The sequence below is a fragment of the Pristiophorus japonicus genome, chromosome 4, assembly GCF_044704955.1.
Source record: "Pristiophorus japonicus isolate sPriJap1 chromosome 4, sPriJap1.hap1, whole genome shotgun sequence".
Taxonomy (NCBI): Eukaryota; Metazoa; Chordata; class Chondrichthyes; family Pristiophoridae; genus Pristiophorus; species Pristiophorus japonicus.
In genome coordinates this window covers 71,623,116-71,642,612 of record NC_091980.1, presented here as the reverse complement: position 1 = coordinate 71,642,612, position 19,497 = coordinate 71,623,116, and the positions used below count along the sequence as shown (strand labels likewise).

Here is a 19,497-nt window from a genome sequence, read left to right as displayed (position 1 = left end):
AAGCTTCGCTGTAATTCTCTTGCCCCGTGGTCAAATAGTTTGCCACTGTTGATTGTACACGCTGACATATCAGCCATGTAGGAAGGTCCTGTAGGGAATCTATAGAACCACACCTTAACATGAACCTTACTAGGAAGAAAGAAAGACTTGTATTTATATAGTGCCTTTCACGACCACCGGATGTCTCAAAGCGCTTTACAGCCAATGAAGTACTTTTGGAGTGTAGTCACTGTTGTAATGTGGGAAACATTAGAAAGCGAGAAACATTAGGAAGCGAGAACACTGTTAAATTAACTTCATATATGCAGTCAAAATTGTAACCTCAGTCTCATCAGCAAATGTTGTTTTACAAATATTATATCTAAAAATATGTTCATCTGCTATACAAAAATAAATAATAAGGAACATGATTGATAACATGATCTAATGACCATATTTGTTAGGTGTTTTGCAGAATTCAGGGGTCCAGGAAGAGAGAGCTGTTGTTTTTGTAATAGTTTATCATACCTCACTAACAAAAGCTGCATCAGTCATGACAGAACTGGCTTTATCTGTGATATACCGGTAAAGATCCAATGTTGTCATGATTGTATTCAGTCATTTTGGTGGATACTGAAAATCCGTAAGTCACAGCATTTAAGGGACAGCACTTCAGTCGTGTTTCACATTTTCTACAGAAACAAGTCATTTCAGATCTAGTGTGTGCTTTGCCAAATGAGCAATGACACCTGAAGAGAAAAAAGAGCTGCTTTCATATAATAAGACTGATAAAGCACCCAATGATTGTGGATGCAAAACCGAACTGCATAGCCGCAATTCTCATATCATCTCCCAAGCAGTAAATAGAAGTATATTTACTGCAAATGTTTCACCTGCTACTGAGAGAATCTGTTTTATACTGGGTGAAGAGGAGGAACCCAAAGCCCCTCTGCTCTTCACTGAATTGGATGAACTTTTTCCTGTTCGTGGGAGAGAATTACAATGGAAGGAAACAGCAAGGTAAGAGTCATTTATGTATTTATCTTGCAATATATTTGGAATTTCATTTAAAAAAATGTATAAATACATGTAACAATATTTTGGTACAGAATTAAAATACAATATGTAAGTAAATACCTTAAAGTAATAAATGTTTTTTGAAAAATATTTATTTTCTCATCTTTCCTTTGCTATTTATTGCAGTGCTTGCAAAAGTCCTTTCTATCTTTTAATGAGACTTTTTCCCCTTGCAATTTGTGTCTGCATTTTCTTCCTTCCCTCTCATCTGAAGCCATTGACTCTTTGGTGGGAACAATTCCAGTGGTGCCATCTGGTATCTTACCCATTATTCATGTGTGTGTGCCTTGACAGGCAATTGAACCATAGGTGTTTCACAGCTCAGCTCAATCTTGTTCTCACCTCACCCTCATACATTTACGCTTGCAGAAGGGATCACAGAATAGTGATCAGGAGAAGGTAATATGGCTGATTTTCCTCTCCCTAACAAAAGGTACGTATACCAACTGTAGCAATAGTACCACAGTCACAGCTAAAATTAAATAATTTAGCATAAAATGGGATAGAATGTGGAATCTTGTAGGTCTGTGAGGCTCAAATGTTCACTGGTTAAACTTGCTGAGCCTTCAGGGCAGCCCATGTTAATCTGTATTTAAACCAATACCAAGAAATGGAACTTGATTAGCTGTATCATTTGAAAACTCTGCTACACATTTGTATTTGCATAACAGCTTAATTAGCTTAAACTAAATTAAGGGCATGCTACAGATTTTAAGGAAAGAAATAGATTTTGAACCCAAGGGATCTTTAATTATATGATTAGTGCAGGCTTGTCTCTGAGGAGTCTCACAGAAAGCCATGTATTGTGATAATGCTTTTTCTGTCCTAGTTCGGTATTTTTAAAGAGATAAATGATGTTAAAAAGAACAAAATTACATCTCTAATTGTTAAAGGAGAAGGTAAATCCAAGAGTAATTATTATGAATGGTGAGTAATGATCCCTAGTTGTATTTGGGTCTTTTCCCCAATTTTTCTTTGCTGCTGACTCTAGATGTGGTATAGCTCCATCGGCACCGACCACCCTCCAGTACCTCAGCCACTGGGCTTTTTTCCAGAGCCCAGGGAGCGCGTGTCTGTAGATTACTTGACCATCACAGCCAAGCCCGATTCTATCGTCACCTGGCTGATATTTCCTCTCCCTGGTCCAAGGGCATTGAAACTAGTGCTTCAACTGCTATCTTGACTGATAACTCCGCATACACCAGTGTTAAATATCGAATAACTCCACGAGGTTAAGTACAGTGAGCTAGTTCAGGCATGACCTTACTCCAGTTTATTTCTTCTCAAAGTGAGGATTCAACATGACTGCCAACATTATATACACAGCTTGCACAGTCTGCCAGTGACCATTAGGACTCCGACAGTCACGCCCTCCGGTGGCAGGTAAAGCCCAGTTAACATACATAACATCATTCCCCCCAAAGTCCTTGGTACAGGTTGTATTTACAAGTTGAGACGGTCCGGGGCCTTCCGTTCTCTGGTTGATCTTCTCAGTTCGAACCCAAGCTTGGGTGAGTTAGTAGGACCATTGTTGCATTGCGGAGCAGTTGGTCTGACAGGACTGTGTGGGATGGTATGTTCATCTTCGTGAATGACACAAGGGTCAACTGATGGTTGGATGTGTGTTGGTTGGTTGATGATGATGTCATCTTCAATTTGTTCTGGTTTGTCTGTGAATCGCAGTCTGGTTTGGTCGATGTGCCTCTTGCACGTTTGGCCATTTAACAGTTTGACTACAAACACCCTGTTCCCCTCCTTGGCCAAAACCGTGCCAGCAACCCACTTTGGACCATGACCATAATTCAGGACAAACACAGGGTCATGAACAGCAATGTCACGTGATATGGCCATGTGATCGTGGTACCATTGCTGCCATTGCCTTCTGGTTTCGATGTGATCATTGAGATCCGAGTGTACAAGGGAGAGCCTGGTTTTGAGGCCTCTCTTCATTAACAGCTCGGCAGGAGGGATCCTAGTAAGCGAGTGGGGTCTCATCCGGTAACTGAGCAGAATGCGGGACAAGCAGGTTTGTAGGGAGCCGTGAGTCACGCGTTTTAGGCTCTGCTTAATGGTTTGGACAGCCCGCTCCGCTTGACCATTAGACGCGGGTTTGAAAGGGGCAGATCTGACATGCTTGATGCCATTACGGGTCATAAACTCGTGGAATTCCGAATTGGTGAAACACAGTCCGTTGTCGCTGACAAGGACGTCAAGCAGGCCATGGGTGGTGAACATGGCCCGGAAGCTTTCAATAGTGGCTGTGGACGTGCTGGATGACATGATTACGCATTCAATCCATTTGGAGTAAGCGTCCACTACCATGGGGCCATGACTACAGACTCAACGGAGCCTCCACAGGTGCGTTACTCAGTTGTATGCAAGTGTTGCACTGATGCACGCATGACTCCAAGTCCGAGTCAATGCCGGGCCATTAAACCTGACACCTGGCAACGGCCTTCATCATGACAATGCCTGGGTGGGTACTATGTAAATCTCGCACAAAAGTTTCTCTGCCTTTTTTTGGCATAACAACATGATTACCCGATAACAGACAATCAGACTGAATAGACAATTCATCTTTGCGATGGGTTTGGACTTAATTTCATCCTGCATTTCCCTGGGAATGGCAGACCAATTTCCATTTAGGATATACCTTTTTACGCTTGACTGTACAGGACCCTGGCTGGTCCAGGTCCTAATTTGGCGAGCCATGACGGGTGACTCCTCGCTCTCGAAGGCATCCATGACCAGTAGCAAGTCTGCGGGCTGTGGCATTTCCACCCCGGTTGTGGGCAATGGTAGCCGGCTAAGCGCATCAGCTCAGTTTTCAGTGCCTGGTCTGTGGCAGATGACATAATCATAAGCGGATAATGTCAGTGCCCATCTTTGGATGCGGGACGAGGCATTGGTATTTGCTCTCGGAAAACAATGAAATGAATGGCTTGTGGTCTGTTTCAAGTTCAAACCGAAGCCCAAACAGGTATTAGTGCACTTTCCTAACCCTATATACGCATGCTAAAGCCTCTTTCTCTACCATACTATAGACTCTTTCAGCCTTAGACAGACTTCTGGACGCATATGCAACTGGTTGGAGTTTGCCTGATACATTGGCTTGCTGGAGCACACAACCGACCCCACATGATGAGGCGTCGCAGGCCAGCACTAACCGCTTACATGGGTAATAGTGTACCAGTAATTTATTGGAACATAGCAGGTTCCTGGCCTTCTCAAAGGCTCTGACTTGAGATTTTCCCCAAACCAAGTCATTACCCTTTCTCAGCAACATGTGCAAGGGCTCTAGCAATGTGCTCAAACTAGATAGAAAGTTACCGAAATAGTTGAGAAGACCCAGGAACGAACGCAGCTCCATCACACTCTGGGGTCTGGGTGCATTCTTGATGGCCTCTGTCTTCGAGTCTGTAGGCCTGGTGCTATCTGCTGCAATCTTTCTCCCAGGAATTTGACTTCTGGTGCCATGAAAATGTACTTGGAACGTTTTAGCCTGAGTCCCACTCTGTCCAGATGACGTAGAACCTCTTCCAGGTGTGCAGGTGTTCGGTGGCGTCGCGACTGGTGATCAGGATGTCATCTTGGAACACGACGGTTCTCGGGACAGACTTCAGTAATTCTCCATGTTTCTCTGAAATATGGCTGCCACCGAGTGAATTCCGAAAGGGCATCTGTGGTATATAAACAGTCCTTTGTGCGTGTTGATGCACGTCAGTTTTTTCGAAGATTTGACCAGCTCCTGTGTCATGTAAGCGGAGGTCAGGTCCAATTTGGTGAATGACTACCCCCTCGCTAGCATTGCAAACAGGTCATCAGCCTTGGGTAACGGGTACTGATCCTGTATCGAGACTCGGTTGATCGTTACCTTGTAGTCGCCGCAGATCCTGACCGTGCCATCGCTTTTCAACACTGGGATAATTGGACTGGCCCATTCGCTGAACTTGACTGGTGATATGATTCTTTCCCGTTGAAGTCTGTCCAGTTCGATCTCGACCTTCTCCTTCATCATGTATGGAAATGCCCGAGCCTTGTAATGGACGAGTCTTGCATCCCGGCCTAGGTGGATCTGCACCTTGGCTGCCATGAAATTGCCGATGCCTGGTTCGAACAACGAGGGAAACTTGCTCAGCACTTGAGCACACGAAGCGTCATCCACTGATGATAAGGCTTTAACATCGTTCCAGTTCCATTTAATTTTCTCAAGCCAACTCCTGCCGAACAGCATTGGGCCATTGCCTGGAACGATCCACAATGATAGATCATGCACAGCTCCATTACACGATACCTTTACTGCTGCGCTGCCAATGACTGGTATGAGCTCTTTGGTGTAGGTACGCAGCTTCACATTGATTGGGCTCAGTTTGGGTCTTTTTGCCTTAGTGTCCCACATCTTTTGAAAGCCCTCTGGCTCATTATTGACTGACTCGCACCCCTGTCCAATTCCATGGATACCGGAACTCCATTTAATTTAACTTCCAGCATTATCGGAGGACTTTTGGTAAAAGAATGTGCCCCATACACTTCTTTGTCCTGTACCTTGGGTTGAGTTGCCTGTGCCGCTTGATCCATGCTGGATAGATCACCCTCAGCCACGTGGTGTGTTGCGGCACGCTTGCTCGTTTGCGGACACATTCGCTGAAGGTGCCCCATTGTTGCACAGCCTTTGCACACGTATTGCTTGAATCGGCATTGATGGGCCTAATGATAGCCCCCGCAACGCCAACAAGGCGAGATTTGATTCACTCCCAAAGATGGACTTTGAGCAGTTACAAGTTGTACGAATGCGGACGAGTAGGCCCTGCCACGTGCAGCTCTGCCTGCCGACAATATTATTTTATCCACAGTACTTGCCGGTGAGTTTCGATGCTGGGAAAATATCTGTCTCGAGTTTTCGTCTGTGGACATGCATGCCTGGACAATCGCGCTGGCCCTGCTCAGGTCTAGAGATTCAGCAGCCAGCAGCTTTCGAAGGATGACTTTGTGGCCAATGCCAAGCACGGAAAAATCCAGCAGCATTTCTTCCAACGCAGCTCCGAAGTTGCACAGCCCAGTGAGATGTCTCAGGTCGGTGACCAATTCCGCCACGTCCTGGCCCTCGGAGCGATTGTGCGTATAGAAACGATACCTCACCATGATGATGCTTTCCTTCGGTTTAAAGTGGTTCCGAACTAGCGTACACAATTCATCATAAATCTTATCCATTGGTCAAGTCGGTGAGAGTAGATTCTTGATAAGGCTATAAATTTTTGACCCACAAATGGTGAGGAGAACCATCAGTTCCTTCCAATCCATTGACTCCGAAGTACTGGTTGAGACGATCAGTGAAATCCTCTCAGTCTTCCCCTTCCACGAATCTCTCCAAAATTCCAACCGGCGTGAAAGTTCATATTTTAAACTCGTCGCCAATTGTTAAATATCGAATAACTCCACGAGGCTAAGTATGGTGAGCTAGTTCAGCATGACCTTATTCCAGTTTATTTCTTCTCAAAGTGAGGATTCAACATGGCTGCCAACATTTCTACACAGCTTGCACCTGTCTGCCAGTGACCATTAGGACTTCGATAGTCGCGCCCTCTGGTGGCAGGTAAAACCCAGTTAACATACATAACAACCAGGGATCAAAAAGCATCTTCTGTTTGGCTTAGTACTGCAGCAGACAGTGTGCCTTTATCCGTTAAATCATGGAAGCCTCATCTTTTTAATCACTTATTTCTAATATTCCTTTCATGGGGCTTTGTTTGTATAGTCCTGCATAACCCTATTTCAGCAGTAAAGCTAGCCTAGTGGGTCTTTCGTAATGCATTGACTTTCCAGAGCCTCAGCTATAGTGGTCAAAGGCTTCTGAACAATGTGAATGCAGAAGGCGATACCGATGGCACATTGGGTGAATGCACCATCTGGTGTGGTACTGAGCCATACAGACCACGAAGGCCCCAGGTTTGACTCCTGTTGTACATTAAATTAGCTGATCTCTGTTGGGAGCAGCAATAGCTGTGTCTCTGAGAAAGAAAATAACAGTCAGGATTCCTTCTCTCGATCACTAACCACAGGCTTCTGTCAGAAAGTGACCTGTTGTTTATATGTCAGGTGAGAAAATGATTAGGTTTAGCTATAATATCCTGCATATTCAAAGTGAAGTGAGTGCCTGTTACAAGTGTTATTGAAATAAAAATGCACGGCAATAAACTGCTGGTGAGGTGATCTAAGTTTCTGTTTAATGAGTAAAATGGTAGCTACCACACACATTTATTCATATGTTTTATAAAAAGTCAATAATTTGCACAGTAAATATTTTTATGGTTGACTGGCCTGCCAGCACGCTAGCCAGGCACTCTTGGAAGAACAGACAGTTTGGTGGAATACTGGAGGACTGTTTAGTGCTCTGTGAAACAGTACCGCAAACATGAGTCCGTGCATTCAGGAGCATATAGGATAAAATGCTCACGTGAAGGGTAAATACCAACACAGACTGTTTAGTTTCCTCGTTGTAATTTCTAAGTATTTGTATATAAAATTGGCAAAAAAAAATCACAATTTAAATCTTTTTTTCCCTCCTGCCCCCCATCCCCCATTCTTTGCGATAGTACGTCACATCCTCCCCTAATTCACCTGAGGCCATTATTCATATATGTGCCGTGACAATGAGTGTTGGCATAATATTTGTTCTATTTGTACACAGGACTGCCAAGCTCAATCCTGTTCTTACCTGATATCCACACAGGGGGTTGCTAGATAATAATCAGGAGCACGAACCCTGGGCAATTTTCTCCTCTCTACACCAGGAGGCAAATTGTAACATCCCTGCTGGTGTCCATGATGACACCAGTTAGCTCAACATAGAATGGGGATGGAACCTAGGACCTTCTTGGTCTGTTAAAGGGGTGCATACCTGGCACACAACTGGCTTAGTCATCGATCACAATCTGGCTGACCACATCAGGCCAAAACCATCCTCTGCCAAAACCACCCACCACTGTTGAATCATCCTGGGGTCAAAGATAACCCTAGCCATCTTCTCTGTACTACCAACTATTCTCTCACTTGCCCTCACCCTTATTTCTAAAACAGGTGCGAGGAGCATTTATATTTCATTGTCACCTAGGTAGAGACTATGGCCTAGAAATTCGATCACACCATGCCCATTTTTAGGTGCCAAACAGGCACATAATATGAGCTGGACATGCGCCACCTACCATATTGGATTGGGCTTCTCTGTAGGAGTCCAGAGCGATTACCAGAACTATAGAAAACTCTGAATAACTTATTCAAATTAGGATCCTGCGCTTGTTGGAGGATTCTTTTCCAATTTTGGTATGCCATCACATCTGTCACATGCTAAACCCACCCAATAACTCATGACATTAAGAGACAGGAAACACCCATCACCAGTGTTATTTAAAGGAATCATGCAGTATTTAAAGGTTGGTTGCTGGTTTGTCATTTCAGGCTGCTGGTTAACTTCTGGGCATTTCTTTGCCTGGGTTCTAACTTTGGAAAGTTAAGTTTGACTGCTAAGATCTTGCTGGTGTTACATTGTTGTTGGCTGCCTTATAAACAGTTTGATGCAGTCATGGGCGGTCTGGTAGTGCCGACTTTGGGGCTAGAGGACAACAGGGAGCAGCAAGGAAGACAGCAGAGAGTAGGAGTATCTGGGACAAGAGGGGATGGAGGAGAACACTGCTCAAGAGGCCATACCCATGATGGGTACTCGGAGCTCGAATACCTCAGCTTCACTGAAGAGCAATGTATGAAGCACCTTGCTTCACAAAGGAGGCTGGCACTGAGCTATGTCACCTGCTGCAGCCACAACTTGTGTCTCACACCCAGGCATAGACAGCACTGTCTATGGCTGTCAAGGTCACTGTGACCCTTAACTTTTATGCCACAGGCTCTTTTCAGGCTGCAACAGGCAACATCAGTGACATATCACAGTTCAGTCCACTGCTGCATCAAGGAGGTCACCAAGCCTTCCTGCACCAGGAGAAATGCCTACATCTCCACATCTCCGCATCTCCACATCTCCTTCCCTATGGACAGAAGCAAGAAAAGAGAGCAGTAGGCTTCACCTGCATGGTAGGCTTTCCCAGGATGTAAGGTGCCATAGACTGCATTCAAATTGCCTTGTGCTCCAAAACACCAGCCTGGATCAATCAAGAGGAGCTTTGCAGTACACCCCTGAGCGGGTATGCAGATTTGTAATTGTCTGCTGTGTTATGTCTGCAATGTACTTATGAATGACTCCACGAGGGCAATGTGTTGCACTCAAACTGTAGTGACCTTAGTCCTTTATTCATAACTTCAGAGTGAGGCAGCTGCGTGGTGGCTACCCTTTTATACAGCCCCTGCCACCAGGGCAGAAAATCCCGGTCTCCACCAGTTGCACCCTCTAGTGGTGCCAGCATAGTATATACACAGTGTAAACCTTATTAATAGTACGTCAGGTAAACAAGTATCCATCTTATGCAACTATACAGTGACTACACAGAGAGTATATCTATAGTCTGCATATATAACATGCTGCATGCTGCATGCTGAATAACTTTGCCATCATGCGGGACCAGCCCTTACCATCACCTGGTCAACGTGAATGGTAGCAGCGGGAGGAAGAGCAGGAGAGGCATCGACCATCAATCTCTGCCCCTAACTGCCAGAGCTCTGGGAGCTGCTCATCGAGGAGTGCTTCACTTCAACCCTCACTCCCATCCCCAGTATAACAACCTTACCATCATCCAATTGCTTTCCTTCAGTCCAGCCTTGTGGGTCTTGCCCTCACTTCACTACTAATATAAATACCATATCCAGAACAAAAAAATTTTTAGCAAACAGTTCAATTCCATCTTTGTCTCAGTGAACAGAGATAATTATGAATCATCCTTGTGCAAGCTCTTGGTGCCGGTCTTGTGTGCTTGTTTACCTATCCTAGTGCTCGTACAGAGTGTTTCCCAGTGGCGACAGCTTGGAAGGTGGAAGGCTGCAGAGTTTCCATTGAGGACGCTTTCGATGGCCATGGTGGGCAACCTCGAGCAGCTGTGAGCCTTAAGGGCCCGGTTTCAGCATCTCGGTGTGAGCCAGAGCAGTCTGGCCGAGTTAGTTGTATGGCACTAATAAGAGCACTGGTGCAGTAGGTGGCAGAGGACAGCCTCTCCCATGGAGCCAAGACCACTCTCCTGAGGCTTTGCCTCAGCACTCCCGTGGCTCTGTGTGAGAACAGAATGCAGGAGTGACGTGACACTCTGGAAGCCCCCCTCAACACTGACCCCCCCAAAGTGAAGATAGCAGCAGTGTAAGCTGCCAGGAGAGGCTCCAAGACTCTGTGCACCACTGTCCTGTGGATGGAGTTGACTGCTCGATCCATGTTGGACAGAATCGTCCTCCATGCTCTGCGTCCTTTTGCACAAACTCACTGGCAGGCTACCCAGTGTACTAAGTATACCATGGGCTCTCGAAGTCAGTATCTGAATCCTCTGCAGTAGAGCTTGTATGCGATCTCGCCCTCTGTTGAGCTGGTACATGTGGCATCCTAACCCCCAGGCTTAGCTCCTGCTCACTTGTGGCCAGTAATTCATCACGTGGAGACCCTTCATTGAGCCTAGTCTCTATAAAGTATGCATGGTGCCAGTGTGTGATTGAGTGACGCTGCTTCCTCTTCTTTCACTGGCAGAGGGCATCCAAATTTTCACTAGCTGAAATGAAAGAGAGAGACAAGGGTTAGCTTTTAGTGTAAAAGGGGAGCAAAGAGGAAAAATTTATTGGTGGAAGCACCTGCAGTTTGCCATAAGGGATGAGGTCCTACGAGACGAATTTAAGGAGCTAGGAGCTAAATTTAAAAAGTAGGACCTCAAAAGTAGTAATCTCGGGATTGCTACCAATGCCACGTGCTAGTCAGAGTAGGAATCGCAGGATAGCGCAGATGAATACGTGGCTTGAGCAGTGGTGCAGCAGGGAGGGATTCAAATTCCTGGGGCATTGGAACTGGTTCTGGGGGAAGTGGGACCAGTACAAACCGGATGGTCTGCACCTGGGCAGGACCGGAACCAATGTCCTAGGGAGAGTGTTTGCTAGTGCTGTTGGGGAGGAGTTAAACTAATATGGCAGGGGGATGGGAACCAATGCAGGGAGACAGAGGGAAACAAAATTGGTGAGAAAGCAGGAATGGGGTACTGAAGTTGCATGTTCAGCCATGAACTCATTGAATGGCGGTGCAGACTAGAAGGGCCGAATGGCCTACTCCTGCACCTATTTTCTATGTTTCTATGTTTCTATGAGACAGAAGCAAAGGACAGAAAGGAGATGAGTAAAAGTGGAGGGCAGAGAAACCCAAGGCAAAAAACAAAAAGGGCCAATGTACAGCAAAATCCTAAAGGGTCAAAGTGTAATAAAAAGGCAAGCCTGAAAGCTCGGTGCCTCAATGCAAGGAGTATTCGGAACCCAGGAGAGGGCTCTGAGCTAGTTAGAGTGGGTGAGAGCGCAGATGAACAGGACCCCAAGAAAGAATGCAAAAGACAGGAGGCAACAGAGCAGAGTAGCACTGGGGTAAGTGTAAACCACAAGGTGATAAGAAGGGACAATATGTATGAAGATAAAGGGGCTGCAGGAGGGGTCAAAACTAAAAATCATGGTTTAAAAGCTAGTATTAAAACACTCTACCTAAATGCACGCAGCATTCGAAATAAAGTAAATGAGTTGACGGCACAAATCATTACAAATGGGTATGATTTGGTGGCCATTACAGAAACGTGGTTGCAGGGTGGCCAAGACTGGGAATTAAACATACAGGGGTATCTGACAATTCGGAAGGATAGACAAGAAGGGAAAGGAGGTGGGGTAGCTCTGTTAATAAAGGATGATATCAGGGCAGTTGTGAGAGATGATATTGGCTCTAATGAACAAAATGTTGAATCATTGTGGGTGGAGATTAGAGATAGTAAGGGGAAAAAGACACTGGTGGGCATAGTTTATAGGCTCCCAAATAATAACTTCACGGTGGGGTGGACAATAATCAAGGGAATAATAGAGGCATGTGAAAAAGGAATGGCAGTAATCATGGGGGATTTTAACCTACATATCGATTGGTCAAATCAAATCGCACGGGGTAGCCTGGAGGAGGAATTCATAGAATGCATATGGGATTGTTTCTTAGAACAGTATGTTACAGAACCTACAAGGGAGCAAGCTATCTTAGATCTGGTCCTGTGTAATGAGACAGGAATAATAAACGATCTCCTAATAAAAGATCCTCTCGGAGTGAGTGATCACAGTATGGTTGAATTTGTAATACAGATTGAGGGTGAGGAAGTAGTGTCTCAAACGAGCGTACTATGCTTAACAAAGGGGACTACAGTGGGATGAGGGCAGAGTTAGCTAAAGTAGACTGGGAACATGGACTAAACGGAGGCACAATTGAGGAACAGTGGAGGACTTTTAAGGAGCTCTTTCATAGTGCTCAACAAAAATATATTCCAGTGAAAAAGAAGGGCGGTAAGAGAAGGGATAACCAGCTGTGGATAACCAAGGAAATAAAGGAGAGTATCAAATTAAAAACCAATGCGTATAGGTGGCCAAGGTTAGTGGGAAACTAGAAGATTGGGAAATTTTTAAACGACAGCAAAGTATGACTAAGAAAGCAATAAAGAAAGGAAAGATAGATTATGAAAGTAAACTTGCGTAAAACATAAAAACAGATAGTAAAAGCTTTTACCGATATATAAAAAGGAAAATAGTGACTAAAGTAAATGTTGGTCCTTTAGAAGATGAGAAGGGGGATTTAGTAATGGGAAATGTGGAAATGGCTGAGACCTTAAACAATTATTTTGCTTCGGTCTTCACAGTGGAAGACACAAAAACCATGCCAAAAATTGCTGGTCACGGGAATGTGGGAAGGGAGGACCTTGAGACAATCACTATCACTAGGGAGGTAGTGCTGGACAGGCTAATGGGACTCAAGGTAGACAAGTCCCCTGGTCCTGATGAAATGCATCCCAGGGTATTAAAAGAGATGGCGGAAGTTATAGCAGATGCATTCGTTATAATCTACCAAAATTCTCTGGACTTGGGGAGGTACCAGTGGATTGGAAAGCAGCTAATGTAACGGCTCTGTTTAAAAAAGGGGGCAGACAAAAGGCAGGTAACTATAGGCTGGTTAGTTTAACATCTGTAGTGGGGAAAATGCTTGAAGCTATCATTAAGGAAGAAATAGCGGGACATCTAGATAGGAATAGTGCAATCAAGCAGACACAACATGGATTCATGAAGGGGAAATCATGTTTAACTAATTTACTGGAATTCTTTGAGGATATAACGAGCATGGTGGATAGAGGTGTACCGATGGATGTGGTGTATTTAGATTTCCAAAAGGCATGCGATAAGGTGCCACACAAAAGGTTACTGCAGAAGATAAAGGTACGCGGAGTCAGCGGAAATGTATTAGCATGGATGGAGAATTGGCTGGCTAACAGAAAGCAGAGAGTTGGGATAAATGGGTCCTTTTCAGGTTGGAAATCGGTGGTTAGTGGTGTGCCACAGGGATCATTGCTGGGACCACAACTGTTTACAATATACATAGATGACCTGGAGGAGGGGACAGAGTGTAGTGTAACAAAATTTGCAGATGACACAAGGATTAGTGGGGAAGCGGGTTGTGTCGAGGACACAGAGAGGCTGCAAAGAGATTTAGATTGGTTAAGCGAATGGGCTAAGGTTTGGCAGATGGAATACAATGTCGGAAAATGTGAGGTCATCCACCTTGGGGAAAAAAAACAGTAAAAGGGAATATTATTTGAATGGGGAGAAATTACAACATGCTGCGGTGCAGAGGGACCTGGGGGTCCTTGCGCATGAATCCCAAAAAGTTAGTTTGCAGGTACAGCAGGTAATCAGGAAGGCGAATGGAATGTTGGCCTTCATTGCAAGAGGGATGGAGTACAAAAGCAGTGAGGTCCTGCTGCAACTGTTCAGGGTATTGGTGAGGCCGCACCTGGGGTACAGCGTGCAGTTTTGGTCACCTTACTTGAGGAAGGATATACTAGCTTTGGAGGGGGTACAGAGACGATTCACTAGGCTGATTCCGGAGATGAGGGGGTTACCTTATGATGATAGATTGAGTAGACTGGGTCTTTACTCGTTGGAGTTCAGAAGGATGAGGGGTGATCTTGTAGAAACATTTAAAATAATGAAAGGGATAGACATGCTAGAGGCAGAGAGGTTGTTTCCACTAGTCGGGGAGACTAGAACTAGGGGGCACAGCCTCAAAATACGGGGGTGCCAATTTAAAACCGAGTTGAGAAGGAATTTCTTCTCCCAGAGGGTTGTGAATCTGTGGAATTCTCTGCCCAAGGAAGCAGTTGAGGCTAGCTCATTGAATGTATTCAAATCACAGATAGATAGATTTTTAACCTATAAGGGAATTAAGGGTTACGGGGAGCAGGCGGGTAAGTGGAGCTGAGTCCACGGCCAGATCAGCCATGATCTTTTTGAATGGCGGAGCAGGCTTGAGGGGCTAGATGGCCTACTCCTGTTCCTAATTCTTATATTCTTATGTTTATACAGAGTGTGTATGGTTCTGCATATCCTCCTCCTCCAACGCCTCTCGTCCGTTGTCCAGCTTTGTGGGAATGCCCTTGCTTGGTTCTGCTCTTACCTATCTGGTCATAAGCAGAGCCTCTCTACCAATAGCTTCTCTTTAAACCCTAGCACTGATTCCTTGGGACACGCCTAAGGATCTATCTGTAGCTGCCTCCTAAGAACGTAAGAAATAGGAGCAGGAGTAGGCCAAACATTCCTCGAGCCTGCTCCGCCATTCAACCTTCACTCTACTTCAACCTCCACTCCACTTTCCCACCCGATCCCCATATCCCTTGATTCCCTTAGAGACAAAAAATCTATTGATCTCAGCCTTGAATAGACTGAACGACTGAGCATCCACAGCCCTCTGTGGTAGAGAATTGCAAAGATTCACAACCCTTTGAGTGAAGAAATTTCTCTTCTCAGTTCCAAATGGTTGCCCCCTTATCCTGAGACTATGCCCCCCCTAGTTCTAGACTCTCCAGTTCGAGGAAACAGGCTCTCAGCATTTACCCTGTCAAGCCCAATCAGAATCGTATGTTTCAATGAGATCACCTCTTGTTCTTCTAAACTTCAATGAGTATAGCCCTATTCTATTCAATCTCTCCTTATAGGATAACCCTCTTATCCCAGGAATCAGTCTAGTGAACCTTTGTTGTATTGTCTCTTCCTCATTTGTATGCTGCCCTTTCACAACATCCTCTTCAGACCTGAGATCAGCTGATGACACCCCTCTGCCTCTCTGGCACCTTTCTTGATGCCTTCATGCCTCTATGCTTGTCTGACATAAATGAGCTTTAACATCTACCAGCTAAATATTAGGAAGATTGAAGCAATTATATTTAGCCCCCACCAGAAATCCGTATCCTTGCCATCGACTAAGCAGCCACTGTCTGTCTGAATCAGTCTATTTACAACCTCTGTGTCTTGTTTAACCTCAAGCTGACTTTCCGACCCATATCCGCCACATTACAAAGACTTCCACCTCTGTAAAATCGGCCACTTTTGCATTTATCTCAGCCCATCTCCTGTTAAAACCCTCATCCGTGTCCTTGTCACCTTTAGATTCGATTATTGCAATGCTTTCCTGGCCAACATTGGCTCCCAACCAAACCCCCACCCTGTGCCTCAAATTTAAAGCTCTTATTCTTGTGTTTAAATCCCTCTATAGATTGGACCTCCCTGTCATTTTAGCCTTCTCCTTCCCCTACAAACTCTCCACGCCTCTCTATCTGGCTTCTTGGGCATTCCCCTCCCTTTGTACCACTATTAATGGTCATGTTTTGAGCTGAGTGGATCCCACTCTCTGGAATTCTTTCCCTAAGCCCCCCTACTTCTCTCTGCTCCTTTAAAACACTCCTTGAAACCCATCTTTTTGATCAAGCTTTTGGTCACTCTCCTAATATCTCCGTTGGCTCAGTGTCCATTTTCCTAAAGTGCCCTGGAATGTTTTTCTGTACTAATAAGTGCAACTTGTATAGCTCATGTGCTCAATGTATAAACTGACTATGCAAGTATATTGTTCTTGAAGTGAATAGCACTCATGCATTTTCTAACGCCCATTCTGTTATTTGTTCACAGGTGGATAAAGTTTGAGGAAAAAATAGAAGAAGGAGGCGAAAGATGGAGCAAACCCCATGTTACCACACTGCCTTTACACAGCTTGTTTGAGCTGCGTACCTGCATTGAAAGGGGAACACTTCTGTTTGATTTAGAAGCAAACAATTTTAAAGAGATATTGGGTAAATATGAATCAGTGCTGTCATTAATTATCTAAGCATCAAATTATACTTACACCAGTCAAGACAACACAGGAAATATTTTATAAAATATTTTATAAAATTAATGTACAGACCTCCAAACAGTAGTAATGATGTTGGGGAGGGCATCAAACAGGAAATTAGGGGTGCATGCAATAAAGGTGCAGCAGTTATCATGGGTGACTTTAATATGCACATAGATTGGGCTAACCAAACTGGAAGCAATACGGTGGAGGAGGATTTCCTGGAGTGCATAAGGGATGGTTTTCTAGACCAATATGTCGAGGAACCAACTAGGGGGGAGGCCATCTTAGACTGGGTGTTGTGTAATGAGAGAGGATTAATTAGCAATCTCGTTGTGCGAGGCCCCTTGGGGAAGAGTGACCATAATATGGTGGAATTCTACATTAGGATGGAGAATTAAACAGTTAATTCAGAGACTTAAAGAACTTAAAGAAGGGTAACTTTGAAGGTATGAGGCGTGAATTGGCTAGGATAGATTGGCGAATGATACTTAAGGGGTTGACAGTGGATGGGCAATGGCAGACATTTAGAGACCGCATTGATGAAGTACAACAATTGTACATCCCTGTCTGGCGTAAAAATAAAAAAGGGAAGGTGGTTCAACCGTGGCTATCAAGGGAAATCAGGGATAATATTAAAGCCAAGGAAGTGGCATACAAATTGGCCAGAAATAGCAGTGAACCTGGGGACTGGGAGAAATTTAGAACTCAGCAGAGGAGGACAAAGGGTTTGATTAGGGCAGGGAAAATGGAGTACGAGAGGAAGCTTGCAGGGAACATTAAGACGGACTGCAAAGGTTTCTATAGATATGTAAAGAGAAAAAGGTTAGTAAAGACAAATGTAGGTCCCCTGCAGTCAGAATCAGGGGAAGTCATAATGGGGAACAAAGAAATGGCAGACCAATTGAACAAGTACTTTGGTTCGGTATTCACTAAGGAGGACACAAACAACCTTCCGGATATAAAAGGGGTCAGAGGGTCTAGTAAGGAGGAGGAACTGAGGGAAATCCTTATTAGTCGGGAAATTGTGTTGGGGAAATTGATGGGATTGAAGGCCGATAAATCCCCAGGGCCTGATGGACTGCATCCCAGAGTACTTAAGGAGGTGGCCTTGGAAATAGCAGATGCATTGACAGTCATTTTCCAACATTCCATAGACTCTGGATCAGTTCCTATGGAGTGGAGGGTAGCCAATGTAACCCCACTTTTTAAAAAAGGAGGGAGAGAGAAAACAGGGAATTATAGACCGGTCAGCCTGACATCAGTAGTGGACAAAATGATGGAATCAGTAATTAAGGATGTCATAGCAGCGCATTTGGAAAGAGGTGACATGATAGATCCAAGTCAGCATGGATTTGTGAAAGGGAAATCATGCTTGACAAATCTTCTGGAATTTTTTGAGGATGTTTCCAGTAGAGTGGACAAGGGAGAACCAGTTGATGTGGTATATTTGGACTTTCAGAAGGCTTTCGACAAGGTCCCACACAAGAGATTAATGTGCAAAGTTAAAGCACATGGGATTGGGGGTAGTGTGCTGACATGGATTGAGAACTGGTTGTCAGACAGGAAGCAAAGAGTAGGAGTAAATGGGGACTTTTCAGAATGGCAGGCAGTGACTAGTGGGGTACCGCAAGGTTCTGTGCTGGGGCCCCAGCTGTTTAAATTGTACATTAATGATTTAGACGAGGGGATTAAATGTAGTATCTCCAAATTTGCGGATGACACTAAGTTGGGTGGCAGTGTGAGCTGCGAGGAGGATGCTATGAGGCTGCAGAGTGACTTGGATAGGTTAGGTGAGTGGGCAAATGCATGGCAGATGAAGTATAATGTGGATAAATGTGAGGTTATCCACTTTGGTGGTAAAAACAGAGAGACAGACTATTATCTGAATGGTGACAGATTAGGAAAAGGGGAGGTGCAACGAGACCTGGGTGTCATGGTACATCAGTCATTGAAGGTTGGCATGCAGGTACAGCAGGCGGTTAAGAAAGCAAATGGCATGTTGGCCTTCATAGCAAGGGGATTTGAGTACATGGGCAGGGAGGTGTTGCTACAGTTGTACAGGGCCTTGGTGAGGCCACACCTAGAGTATTGTGTACAGTTTTGGTCTCCTAACTTGAGGAAGGACATTCTTGCTGTTGAGGGAATGCAGCGAAGGTTCACCAGACTGATTCCCGGGATGGCGGGACTGACCTATCAAGAAAGATTGGATCAACTGGGCTTGTATTCACTGGAGTTCAGAAGAATGAGAGGGGATCTCATAGAAACGTTTAAAATTCTGATGGGTTTAGACAGGTTAGATGCAGGAAGAATGTTCCCAATGTTGGGGAAGTCCAGAACCAGGGGTCACAGTCTAAGGATAAGGGGTAAGTCATTTAGGACCGAGATGAGGAGAAACTTCTTCACCCAGAGAATTGTGAACCTGTGGAATTCTCTACCACAGAAAGTTGTTGAGGCCAATTTGTTAGATATATTCAAAAAGGAGTTAGATGTAGTCCTTACCACTAGGGGGATCAAAGGGTATGGCGAGAAAGCAGGAATGGGGTACTGAGGTTGCATGTTCAGCCATGAACTCATTGAATGGCGGTGCTGGCTCGAAGGGCCGAATGGCCTACTCCTGCACCTATTTTCTATGTTTCTATGTTTCTAAATGGTTTATATTGATGAGACTGCTTGTAATGGTTTTCTCAGTGATAGTCAGAGAGAAAAATGCAGTATCAGAACTTCAATGTAAAATGAGCATTTTCTCATAATATGAACATTTGCTAGCTGCGGCATTTAGTTGAAAGTCTTGTTGCAAAAGGCAACACAACACTGTGACAACCTCCCTAGAGAAGCACAGCCCCCTTATGCACTGCTCCTCAGACAAGTGCAGGTGTGGAGTTAGATAAGGAAAGATGGGAGGAGGCTAGAGTGAAGCATGAATGCCAGCATGGACTGGTTGGGCTGAATGGTCTACTTCTGTGCCATATATCATATGTAATCCTATGTAGTCTTCGGTCTTTAAACTTTGTTGGGAGAGTAAGGATTCCTGCAGGAACACCTCCGTGGGACAAGCTAAATGCTCTTGCAGAGTGTTGGCATGGACT

At 44.8% G+C, this 19,497-nt stretch overlaps 1 protein-coding gene across 1 annotated transcript in view; it reads left to right on the top strand.

Annotated features, from left to right (window-relative positions):
• Positions 1–721: 721 nt before the first annotated feature.
• Positions 722–19,497, top strand: part of LOC139262455 (electrogenic sodium bicarbonate cotransporter 1-like) — a 152,336-nt gene continuing 133,560 nt past the window's right edge. Inside the window, exons 1-2 of the mRNA XM_070877641.1 lie at positions 722–999; positions 16,207–16,367. Of these exons, the coding sequence (XP_070733742.1) occupies positions 722–999; positions 16,207–16,367 (439 nt within the window). The remainder of the gene's footprint in view (positions 1,000–16,206; positions 16,368–19,497) is intronic.